Source organism: Myotis brandtii, unplaced genomic scaffold, assembly GCF_000412655.1.
Source record: "Myotis brandtii unplaced genomic scaffold, ASM41265v1 scaffold475, whole genome shotgun sequence".
Classification (NCBI taxonomy): domain Eukaryota; kingdom Metazoa; phylum Chordata; class Mammalia; order Chiroptera; family Vespertilionidae; genus Myotis; species Myotis brandtii.
Window position 1 is genome coordinate 5,470,025 of NW_005368148.1, and position 12,560 is coordinate 5,482,584.

At 43.6% G+C, this 12,560-nt stretch overlaps 1 protein-coding gene across 1 annotated transcript in view; it reads right to left on the minus strand.

Annotated features, from left to right (window-relative positions):
* Positions 1-12,560, minus strand: part of ANKRD1 (ankyrin repeat domain 1 (cardiac muscle)) — an 82,799-nt gene that overhangs the window by 11,742 nt on the left and 58,497 nt on the right. Inside the window, exon 3 of the mRNA XM_014547460.1 lies at positions 5,527-5,703. Within this exon, the coding sequence (XP_014402946.1) occupies positions 5,527-5,703 (177 nt within the window). The remainder of the gene's footprint in view (positions 1-5,526; positions 5,704-12,560) is intronic.

A 12,560-nucleotide genomic window follows, 5' to 3' on the forward strand; every position in this document is an offset into this window, starting at 1 on the left:
AGCCAATGGGAAGGGTAGCGGTCGTACGCTAATTACCGTTATTCTCTTTTATTAGTGTAGATATATATATATATATTAGTCTTTTAATAGTTAAAGGAGAAATGGGTTACTATCTTCAAAGCCATTTAAAACCTTTTTTTAAAGCAAAAGAAACAAAGGAAGAAGGAAAGAGTATTAATGAGGGGAGTGCTAATTAGGATGTTATAGTGACCTTTCTGTGTCTACATGCCTTCAAACTTACCCACTCAACAAACCTGGCTGCCATTCTCTCCTCCCCCTTCTACTAATTAGCCCATGGATGGTTTCTCTGGAACTTTCTGAATGAGACATTGAGTCCCAAAACTACACATTGGCCAAGAGGGACCCTCCCAGTAATCCCCATGTCTGTTTTGCTCTCCTAACATTCTCTCCTAAAGGAGTTTTATCTAAAGGAAATTTCCTAGTGTTTTCTTTGAGGTGGCGACAGCTGTTACCATGTTCATTGGTCTCTTTACGTAAGAAGAGGCCATTTAAATTTTCCTACCATTTCTTATGCCTTTTTGTCCCAGGTCAGACTCAACCTGAGGGGAGTGTTAGAAGTTATCTTGGGGGAAGAGTCATGGATTGTTTAAGAGTTATTATTATTATTATTATTATTATTAATAATTTTACAGAGAGGCAAAGAGAAAGAAAGAGATTTGTTGTTCTACTTATTTCTGCATTCACTGGTGATTCTTATATGTTCCGGGACTGGGGATTGAACCCACAACGTTGGAGTATTGGGACAACACTCTAACCAACTGAGCTACCTGGCTGGGGCCTGTTTATGAGTCTTGAAGATGGAACCCCAGAGCTATTGGTGTCCTCAAAGTTCAAGTATGACCAGTGCTTTCGTTTTACAGAAATGAAGCCAAGCAACAGACACTTTAAGTAACTTGCTCTAGATACACAGCTCATTGGTGGATGCAAGTTTAAGAGTTTTCATTCCATCCAACAGAAGCAGAGAATCACTGATCTCAGAGCAGATTTTCTAGGGCAGTTCATACCTAGACCCACTGAGTGCCCAACCAAAACTGATGAAAAGGCTCTTCAGTGTTCAGATCACCTGAGAGAATGCAAGTAAAAGTGGGTAGGATGGCTCACCATGCCCATTCCCTCCGCCAGTCACTTAATCATCCCCTCAATCCTGGCTGGTTCCAGGAAGTCTTGAGGAAAACTTTGCAGAGGATGATACTTGAGGAAGGGTTGATGGAATGGGCTGAACTTAAAAAAGGGCGCAAGCTGGGCAGATCCTCAGATACCTTCAGGGCCGGCAAAATCACCACCGGGCCTCTCCTTTCCCCATGTTGATACTATTTGTCACAGAATCCGAGAGGATTCTAGGTACATTTAGACATTTAGCTCCCAAACAACACATAAGACAAAACTGTATTTTCAAATCATTATTCATCGAAATTGCAAACAAAGCTTCTCAACTAGAAGAGAGTTCTCTGTCGCTTGTTTTTAAGGAGCTTCCACCGGTAAAAGTTCCCCTAGCGGGGTAAATCCCAAAGTGTGTAGACTTGGCTTTATCCTAGCCTCAGAGTAGGCGTAACCTTTCCTTATCAAGATGAATTGAGACAACAAAGCTCCAAGTTGGTTCTGCAATCACTGAGCAACCGGTGCTAACAATCCACGACCAGAATGAGCAGGGGAATGGTCCCTGAGCTTTGCCAGTTCCCTCTTGAGCCTTTTCCCACTGCCTGCAGGATTTGTGCATTTCAGCGGGACCAGAATATAACCTGTGTACAGCTTATAGAGGAGAAACTGAGAGGCAGAGAAGCAGGGCCTAAAGCACTTCTTGCTGCCACCCAGGGTTTAAAGACATGCCCAGATGCCTCCCGTGTTCATGTGCAATGGTTCGGCTCCAAGGACGATTTCATCTTTCCAAATTTTAAGATACCTCTACGTGGACATTTTCTTTTTCTTACTATATTTCCTTAACTATATAAGTGTTATCTATATCTCTATATCTATATCTATCTATTTAGATAGATAGATATTATAGATAAATAGATATAGATATATAGATATAGATATAGATATTTGTTTTTGTTAAAAATTAAAACATGGCTCAGTTGGAGCATCATCCTGTACACCGAAAGGTTGCAGGTTCCATTCCCTGTCAGGGCACATACCTAGGTTTCGGGTTCAATATCCAGTCAGGGTGTGTATGGGAGGCAGCCAATCGATATTTCTCTCTCACATCGATGTCTCTTTCTCTCTCTCTCCCTTTCTCTAAGGTCAATGAACATATCCTTGGGTGAGGATTACAAACAAAACTTTTAAGTATCAGAAGGTTGCTAGGGTTTAAAGACATGCCCAGATGCCTCCCGTGTTCATGTGCAATGGTTCGGCTCCAAGGACGATTTCATCTTTCCAAATTTTAAGATACCTCTACTCAGACATTTTCTTTTTCTTACTATATTTCCTTAACTACATAAGTGATATCTATATCTCTATATCTATCTATTTATCTAGATAAATAGATATTATAGATAAATATATGGATATAGAGATATAGATATTTGTTTTTGTTAAAAATTAAAACATGGCTCAGTTGGAGCATCATCCTGTACACCGAAAGGTTACAGGTTCCATTCCCTGTCAGGGCACATACCTAGGTTTCGGGTTCAATATCCAGTCAGGGTGTGTATGGGAGGCAGCCAATCGATATTTCTCTCTCACATCGATGTCTCTTTCTCTCTCTCTCCCTTTCTCTAAGGTCAATGAACATATCCTTGGGTGAGGATTACAAACAAAACTTTTAAGTATCAGAAGGTTGCTTAATTACAACCTTACTGAGTGTTGATTTTGTACTTGATTTCCCCTCCCCACCTCAATAATAAGTTTTAGAGATTGTCTTCTACCAGCACAAACAAATCTATCTCATTATTTTAAACAACTTCATAGATATATTTCCATGTGTGGATATACCATTGCCTATTTAACCATTCTCATATTTAGGGCATATAAGCTGTTTTTTTCCAAAAGGTCACTTTCATGTGCTACATTCAAAGGCACCTGATAGCACATAAAATGTTATTGTTATTAATACTCCTTGTCCTTAGAACACCTATCTAGACACTGAAAGGAAGGCCTCCAAGGCCTGGAGCCAGATTCTCACTTAGAAGACACCTTGTTCCGCTGTTGTACTTTCAATTGCTCATTTTGCCATCCCTCTTAATAGCCTTCCCAGGCCCAGCTGCCACTCACCTTCCTTGGCTCGGAGAAGTCGCTGACTTTGCCTGACTAGGAATGCAAGTATCTTACGGCCAAGCCCTGGTTCAGTTACACACTCGAAAGTGCCAAAGGGAGGTCACAAAGTGAAGCAAACAAGGTTCAAGGTTGTTTCCCCTCCCCTGCCAACCGGAATGGAATCACCTGTACTAGTTCAAAGGCCAAAAGCACTGAGCCATTCTGAGCAGGATTGTGGTGTCAGCTTTCATCCCTTCTTAAAGTAGAGTCAAGATTGCAGTCCTCTTCTTCTCGGGGCTCTGAGAAGAAGAGGCACGCACACAACTGTGAGCAACACAGGAAAAGTTCTTCCTGCGGTTATCAGCGGCCTTCAACATTAGAGACAGGCAAAGGCTGTGGAGGTCTTACCAGACCTTTCAGCAGGTGCCTTGTTCCAGGAACTAATGTGTTCCAACTCCGACTTTGCCACACGTGCAAACCCCTGTCAGCCAACACGACCACATGGCTGTTCTGTAAACTCAGCCAAGACAGCCTCTGTTCATGTAGGCCCTCGGGCAGTGTTCGGGATAAAACGTTCACTTCCAGATAAAGGAAACCACGTTCTAGCAGCAGATTTCAGCCCATTTCCTAGTCTATTATGTGTTAGGCATTTTCTAACACCAAGAGACAAACTGCCCTGCCAGAGAAGGTGGCAGTTGTATACGTATGAAGTTGTGAAGAATCAAGGGCATGGGATTTTAATCCTGGCTCTGCCCTGTGTCTAGCTGAGCAAGTCCCTTCACCTCTTAGGGTCTCAGATCCTCACGTTACAAGGACAGCTTTGAACAAAATGATTTCTGGGGCCCTACAGTTTTATTGAGGTCTCAAAACCACTGAATCAAAAGGTAGAAACAAACAGTAATGGCTAGAGCATCACATGCAGACAGCAGAGTGGATTTTCCAAAGCCTCTAAAATAGGAAGTGGTCCAGAAAGCCTTCACCAGCCCAGTGTATTTCAACCATTTTTAAGACATGCCCCCATTTGATAACTGAAAAATCTCAGTTCTGGCCAGTGTGGCTTGGTGGGTTGGGTGCTGTCCTGTGCACTGAAAGGTTGCTGGTTCAATTACCAGTCAGGGTACATGCTGAGGTTGCAGGCTCCATCCTGGTAGGGGGACATGTAGGAGGCAGCCAGTCGATGTTTCGCTCTCACATTGGTGTTTCTCTCCCTCTCCCTCTCTCTCTCTTTCTCAAATTAAAAAAATAAACCTCACACCTTCTGTTAACATGCATAGAAATGTCAAGATCAACTTGAGGTCCAAACCAAATCAAAGCAATGGCAATTTTGAATATGTTTTTCCAAACTTCCATGGACCTTAGAGATTTTGATAAGGCTTCTCTCCTCCTTCCCATCTGAGAATCTCTGCCCAAATTTTGCCTTTGCTGGAGTCAATAATGAACATATCCTTGGGTGAGGATTACAAACAAAACTTTTAAGTATCAGAAGGTTGCTTAATTACAACCTTACTGAGTGTTGATTTGGTACTTGATTTCCCCTCCCCACCTCAATAATAAGTTTTAGAGATTGTCTTCTACCAGCACAAACAAATCTATCTCATTATTTTAAACAACTTCATAGATATATTTCCATGTGTGGATATACCATTGCCTATTTAACCATTCTCATATTTAGGGCATATAAGCTGTTTTTTTCCAAAAGGTCACTTTCATGTGCTACATTCAAAGGCACCTGATAGCACATAAAATGTTATTGTTATTAATACTCCTTGTCCTTAGAACACCTATCTAGACACTGAAAGGAAGGCCTCCAAGGCCTGGAGCCAGATTCTCACTTAGAAGACACCTTGTTCCGCTGTTGTACTTTCAATTGCTCATTTTGCCATCCCTCTTAATAGCCTTCCCAGGCCCAGCTGCCACTCACCTTCCTTGGCTCGGAGAAGTCGCTGACTTTGCCTGACTAGGAATGCAAGTATCTTACGGCCAAGCCCTGGTTCAGTTACACACTCGAAAGTGCCAAAGGGAGGTCACAAAGTGAAGCAAACAAGGTTCAAGGTTGTTTCCCCTCCCCTGCCAACCGGAATGGAATCACCTGTACTAATTCAAAGGCCAAAAGCACTGAGCCATTCTGAGCAGGATTGTGGTGTCAGCTTTCATCCCTTCTTAAAGTAGAGTCAAAATACAGTCCTCTTCTTCTCGGGGCTCTGAGAAGAAGATGCACGCACACAACTGTGAGCAACACAGGAAAAGTTCTTCCTGCGGTTATCAGCGGCCTTCAACATTAGAGACAGGCAAAGGCTGTGGAGGTCTTACCAGACCTTTCAGCAGGTGCCTTGTTCCAGGAACTAAGGTGTTCCAACTCCAATTCTGCCACACGTGCAAACCCCTGTCAGCCAACACGACCACATGGCTGTTCTGTAAACTCAGCCAAGACAGCCTCTGTTCAGGTAGGCCCTCGGGCAGTGTTCGGGATAAAAGGTTCACTTCCAGCTAAAGGAAACCACGTTCTAGAAGCAGATTTCAGCCCATTTCCTAGTCTATTATGTGTTAGGCATTTTCTAACACCAAGAGACAAACTGCCCTGCCAGAGAAGGTGGCAGTTGTATACGTATGAAGTTGTGAAGAATCAAGGGCATGGGATTTTAATCCTGGCTCTGCCCTGTGTCTAGCTGAGCAAGTCCCTTCACCTCTTAGGGTCTCAGATCCTCACGTTACAAGGACAGCTTTGAACAAAATGATTTCTGGGGTCCTACAGTTTTATTGAGGTCTCAAAACCACTGAATCAAAAGGTAGAAACAAACAGTAATGGCTAGAGCATCACATGCAGACAGCAGAGTGGATTTTCCAAAGCCTCTAAAATAGGAAGTGGTCCAGAAAGCCTTCACCAGCCCAGTGTATTTCAACCATTTTTAAGACATGCCCCCATTTGATAACTGAAAAATCTCAGTTCTGGCCAGTGTGGCTTGGTGGGTTGGGTGCTGTCCTGTGCACTGAAAGGTTGCTGGTTCAATTACCAGTCAGGGTACATGCTGAGGTTGCAGGCTCCATCCTGGTAGGGGGACATGTAGGAGGCAGCCAGTCGATGTTTCGCTCTCACACGTTCCGTCTTTTAGTTGTATTTTTGAAGTGGTTGTTTGCGGCAGCAGTCTCCGGTGTTTACCTATGCCGCCATCTTGGTCTCCCCTCCCTTAGAGATTTTGATAAGGCTTCTCTCCTCCTTCCCCTCTGAGAATCTCTGCCCAAATTTTGCCTTTGCTGGAGCCTCTGTCAAAAAGGTAGCAATGAAAGATCAGAAAGGGCTGTCAGTGACTTCATATTAAAATTCTTATTTCTCCAAACAATGGATTCTTTTTGAGGCCCTTACACTAATTGTTATCGTCTTAGTAAGGCAAAGCCTTCACCAGTCAACTTTCTGAGACTGTGATAAGGATGAGTGGACTGTCTTTTACAACTTGGCGAAGAATGGGTATGTTGGAGAATGAGCTAATGTGAATGCATAATGATTCCCTCTCCTGCCCCCAAACTTTCTGAAAAGCTGAACTTACTTCATGAGATGAAATTTCACTGAATGGACAGTAGGATGATAGAGAGTTTGCACTGAGGCATTTTTTAAAAAGGAAGTCTGATTGTCATAGTAACGCTCTGAAAAGGCTTTGATGCAACCTTGGAATTACTTCACATCCAATTACACAGGACATCCACTTGGGGTGAGAGATAAGTGCTTCTGTGACTGCAAACACAGAAAGAAAATCCATTTACCCTTTTTAGCCAATTTATTAAAGCAGGGAAGAATTATTTTTAAAATGCAATTTCTGACTTCAAGTAAGGAGGAGTATTAGAAAAATATTTCTTGGTGTAGTTTAGAGTTTCCTAATAAAAGAGAAAATACTGCAAGAAATCGCAAGTATGGGTTCTTTGGGAAGCAGAGAGATTTGGGGCTAGTACAAGCACTGAGCGGTCATTGAGTCTGGTCCTTGGTCATCAGGAAGGGCCAGGTGCAAGCAGGCAGGACCTCTTACCTTCAGGACTAAAACCTCCCTGTGTAAACATCCTGATGCTGGAAGTCTCACTGCCACCGTTTCTTATGATTTTCTGAGAGCCTGGCACCTTAGTCTGTTTGTCTCATTCTAGCTTCAGGACAGACCATCACCGTCAGAGACATTTGCTGAGCACTTTTGTACAATGAGTCTTTTTTTATTTTTTTAAAATATATTTTATTGATTTTTACAGAGAGGAAAGGAGAGGGATAGAGAGTTAGAAACATCGATGAAAGAGAAACATCGATCAGCTGCCTCCTGCACACCCCCTACTGGGGATGTGTCCGCAACCAAGGTACATGCCCTTGACTGGAATCGAACCTGGGACCCTTCAGTCCTCAGGCTGACGCTCTATCCACTGAGCCAAACTGGTTAGAGCTGTACAATGAGTCTTGCTAGGTCAACAGAGAAAAGCTAGAAGATGGAGTTCCTGCCATTGAAATCTTACAGGAACTACCCCCTGCCATCAGCTCAAAACCATTCTTATAACTAGGTATTGTTAAGCTCTTCAGAACATCACATTTTGGAACATAGAAAGAGTTTCAATATGTCTTGCCCATCCCCTAAATAAACACATTGGAACAAGGTAAGTGGTTTTGCCCCAAATCACATGTGGAGTCAGGATACAAATCTAGGTCTCCCTACATCCAGGCCAGATGAAAAGTATCTGAGCATTTTTCTTCGCAAAGATATGCTAGCTGATATATACTGCTTACCTCCCTTCTAAGTAAATACCCATATATGTATTTTTTTAATGTTTTCTGTCTCCTTCGTTCCTATACAGAGATTTATAGCTCTGTCGCTTTAAAAAATATGTATAGGCTCACATTCCTTGGAGAAATAGCTGATTCCAGGTCTGGAGCAGGGAAGGTACAAGATGAACTTAGAACTGTCCCTGCTGGAAAGCAGGCAGATACTCATGGACTAATGGGGGCTTGCCAAAAGGAGCAGCTGTAAGGGGCTTGTGCTATCTAAATTTGGGATATGTTGAGTGTTGAAAAGAATAATGATGGTAATTTATGAATGCACCAAGTACCCTATTGAGTCCATAGTGATACTCAATACCTACATGATGTAAATGTATAAATAAGTAAATAGACAGAAAGGGGAAAGGAAAAGCTCTTCCTTACAGAAGAATGCCAGGTAATCAATGGAGAGAAAAGGACATTAGAAAGTTCACTATTTTACCACCCCCAATGAAATAGCTAACTCGGGCAAAGATCACCAAGGAACACTAAAACCATTTTGTGAAATGTCATTGGGTGTCAGGATATTCTCATGGTATTAAAGGATCTCACAGGTTACTTATTAAATACTAAGGGGCAAAGGCACCTCTACAATGGAGAGACCCAGCCGGCACCCCCTTCACAACTGAGCAAACTTATGGTCAAGAGAAGTGGTAGGGCCAGGTATCAGTATTTTTTAAACCTTTCCAGCTGATTCTAATTTCCAGCCAGAATTGAGAATACCATCCTAGTGCTTAGATTTACACGAATATATTTGTAATCTTACATACATATTTTCTTAAAGTTGTAGTAAGCAAGCCACCCTTAAGTACAGTTTCAGAATTGTGATGGTTAAAGGCTCTGCCTTACTAAGACTATGGGAAAAAATACATACATCATAAATATAATTTATTCATTCAACAAAGGTTTATTTAGCCTGGTCCTGTGGGACAACTTGACATTATGCGTCTCCTGAAGTGTTGCAGTAACAAGTCCACACCATTACTTATGTAACATGCTAACCAAAGATGTTGAACCTGAATACAGTCATGGACAGCATTCAGACAAAGCCAGAATGTTGTATATTTAACAAGACAACTAGTTGGACTCTTCAAAGAGGTCAATGACTTGAACAAAAAAGAAGTAGGTGATTGCCCTGGCCGGTTTGGCTCAGTGGATAGAGTGTCGGCCTGCAGACTGAAGGGTCCTGGGTTCGATTCCAGTCAGGGGCATGTACCTTGGTTGCAGGCACATCCCCAGTGGGGGGTGTGCAGGAGGCGGCTGATCGATGTTTCTAACTCTCCCTCTCCCTTCCTCTCTGTAAAAAAGAGGTAGGTGATTGTTCTAGAAACTAATGAGATATAACAATCAAACAAAATGCGTGAAATTTGCTTAGATCCTATAATTTTTAAAAAACAAACCATAAAATACATTTTTGGGACAATTAAAGAAATTTGAATATAGACTTATTTAGACACTATTAATGACAGCTTTCTTATGTATAATAATGGGTTGAGGGTAATACGGGAGAATGTCCTTATTCTAAGGAGATATAGTCTAAAGCAGTGATGGCGAACCTATGACACGCGTGTCAGAGATGACACGCGAACTCATTTTTTTGGTTGATTTTTCTTTGTTAAATGGCATTTAAATATATAAAATAAATATCAAAAATATAAGTCTTTGTTTTACTATGGTTGCAGATATCAAAAAATTTCTATATGTGACACGGCACCAGAGTTAAGTTAGGATTTTTCAAAATGCTGACACGCCGAGCTCAAAAGGTTTGCCATCACTGGTCTAAAGTATTTAGGGATGAGGTATCATGGTAACTGCTTTCAAATGGTTCAGCAAGAAAAGTAAGTGTGTGTGTGTGTGTGTGTGTGTGTGTGTGTGTGTGTGTGTAGAAGGTGGCTCAGCTTGGCGTGGAAGAGGATGGAAGCCAGGGAGCCGGGTGTCTGCGGGCACATGGCCCTGCCAAGCAGTGTCCAAAGCTCCTCTAGAGCCCCAGGAATGCCAGGGATGAGGCTCCTGTGGGCAGTGCTCTCAGCTGCATCCGCTTCCCGTGCTGCCAGCTGGACAGAAGTTGGGGAAAGAAGAACAGCTTGCCCGTGACCTGCTTTCTCGCCACCCACCACGATCTAACTGGAAATGGCAAGATGTTTCTTTGAGGGTACAAAAATGCAGGTGTCCATCAGCACACACCGGGTCAGGCACCCGATGGATCCAGGGGCAGATTCGAATGTTCGTTAAGCCTCTGGGGTCAGGAGACCCCACGCCATGGTGACCCTGGAAGCCTCACAGCAAGGCAACAGCAGACCTCTTTCTTCATTGTGCCTCCTTTAATGCCACCAAAGCAATACATTATTACTAAAAGTTTTCTAAGATGCTACCAGTTGATGACTTATTACTCCATTTCCAAATTCTGGGGTTGAAGAACATATACTAAGAATATATGAATAAATAAATGAATATGAATATGAATTTAAAAATGCCCCAGGAACTTAAAGGAGGAGGAGAGCACCAGGGCGGTGGTGGGGGATTCTGGGGTGAGTGACAGATCCTGGGGGCTCGGCTGAAGGCCAACCAGATAAAGGTGTTCTTTCCCCCTCTTTCTCTTTCTGCTCTTTTTTTATATATATATATTGATTTCAGAGAGGAAGAGAGAGAGATAGAGAGACAGAAACATCAATGTTGAGAAAGAATAATTAATCGGCTGCCTCCTGCACACCCCCTACTAGGGATCGAGCCCACAACCTGGGCATGTGCCCTAATCTGGAATCGAACCGTGGCCTCCTGGTTCATAGGTCGGCACTCAACCACTGAGCCACATCAGCCGGACTCCTTTGCCATCTCTTTAATTTCTTTCCTCTCCTCTCTCTCTCTCTCTCTCTCTCTCTCTCTCTCTCCCTACACACACACACACACACACACACACCAACCAGTTAATGAAACTACAGTGAAGCTCAGGTTGGCCTCAGTCTCCACCCCGGGCCACCTGGTGGGTGGAGCCATGCCATCTTCATAGTGACTGAGAAGGAGGTTCAGACCTTTTCACTAGAAAAGCCCCCCAGGCATGTCATCTCTTTCCTGTGTAGACCTGCAAGGGAGGTAAGTGATCTTACCTCTCCCGCTTGGAAGGAGCCTGGCAGTGCTTTCTGCACTGAGTTCACAAGAAAGGGAAGAGCCTGTGTGGAAAGACACCCTTTTCGGCTGCCAACACAAGCAGATCTTGTAGGGTGGAGGGAAACTGTAACCCCTCCAGGATCTTTGCTCTCCTTGGGAGCCCAGGCTCTCAGGTTTCACAAAGGAATTTGTAGAGCAGACTGACGCCTCTGGGGTTGGAATCAGCTCAGGACTAAGTGGAGAGCTTGAAGAGGGACAGGCATCCTTCTCGGCTTTGAGCGGGCTGGGGATTGTTTACCAGGGGATGAAAATGTCCTCTCACTGAAAAGGAATGTTTGGCAAGGAAATGACCTCTGGAGGCACAACCCAGTTGCTCCCTCCGGAGTCAGACTGGGTTGGTAACAGATCAGAACCACCGACCTGGACAGAGCGTACTGGGCAGGGCCTGGGAGGGGGCTAGGATCTCGGGAGCTTTGTGCTGTTTAAAGCAACCCCTGCCTTCAGAGGACAGCTGTCCTCTTTCCCAGGTAAATTCAGCACAGCAAAAGAAGGAAAAGGGGAAAACTGAGCTTAGAAATCATATACAAATAAAAGGAATGCTTGATCTGTTCGTGTAAGCATTTCTACTGTACCACTTGGCTCAGAGCTTGTCCCAGGTCTTTTCAAAACCATGGTTAGGCCCAGCTGGCATGACTCAATGGTTGAGCTTCAACCTATGAACCAAGAAGTCACAGTTCAATTCCCACTCAGGGCACATGCCTGGGTTGCAGGCTCGATCCCCAGTGTGGGGCATGCAACATGCAGCCAATCAATGATTCTCTCTCATCATTGATGTTTCTACCTCTCTCTCCCTCTCCCTTCCTCTCTGAAATCAATAATTTAAAAACAACAACAACAAACATGGTTAGGGGATACTGAGATGGTGTGGTGTGAGTTCCTCTGGTTGCTGACATCTACACTTGGATGAAGAGGAGACAGATGATGTCCTTCCTTATTTGGTGGCTCTGGAAGCCACATTCCCTCCTCATCTCTCTTCGCATAAGAGCCTGACCCCAGTTAGCAGAAGCCCAAGCCATTCAGCAGCCCCCACCCTTGACGCTTCCTTATCTCGGAGTCTTCACTGTGGAATTCCAAGGCCCAGTCGTGCTCCGGATGTGCTTCAACCCATGGCTGCCACTTGGCTCCTCTTGTCATGACAAGCAGATAACATAGCTCACATGCCTTCTCCTTTTCCTGCATACCAACCAGACCCCAGCTCTGAAAAGGAAATGCACCACAAACCGCGAGAGGCGGGTTTTATTTTTACATAGACATCGTTAAGACTGAAATAAGCCTAGCATTGTGGAGAGTGCTTTCCCATATTGCTTCAGTTAATTCTCTCAGTCGCCCCGGGATTTCAACAGATGAGAAAATTAGCAGGTGCAAAGGTTAATTAAATATCTGCAGTCACATAGATAGT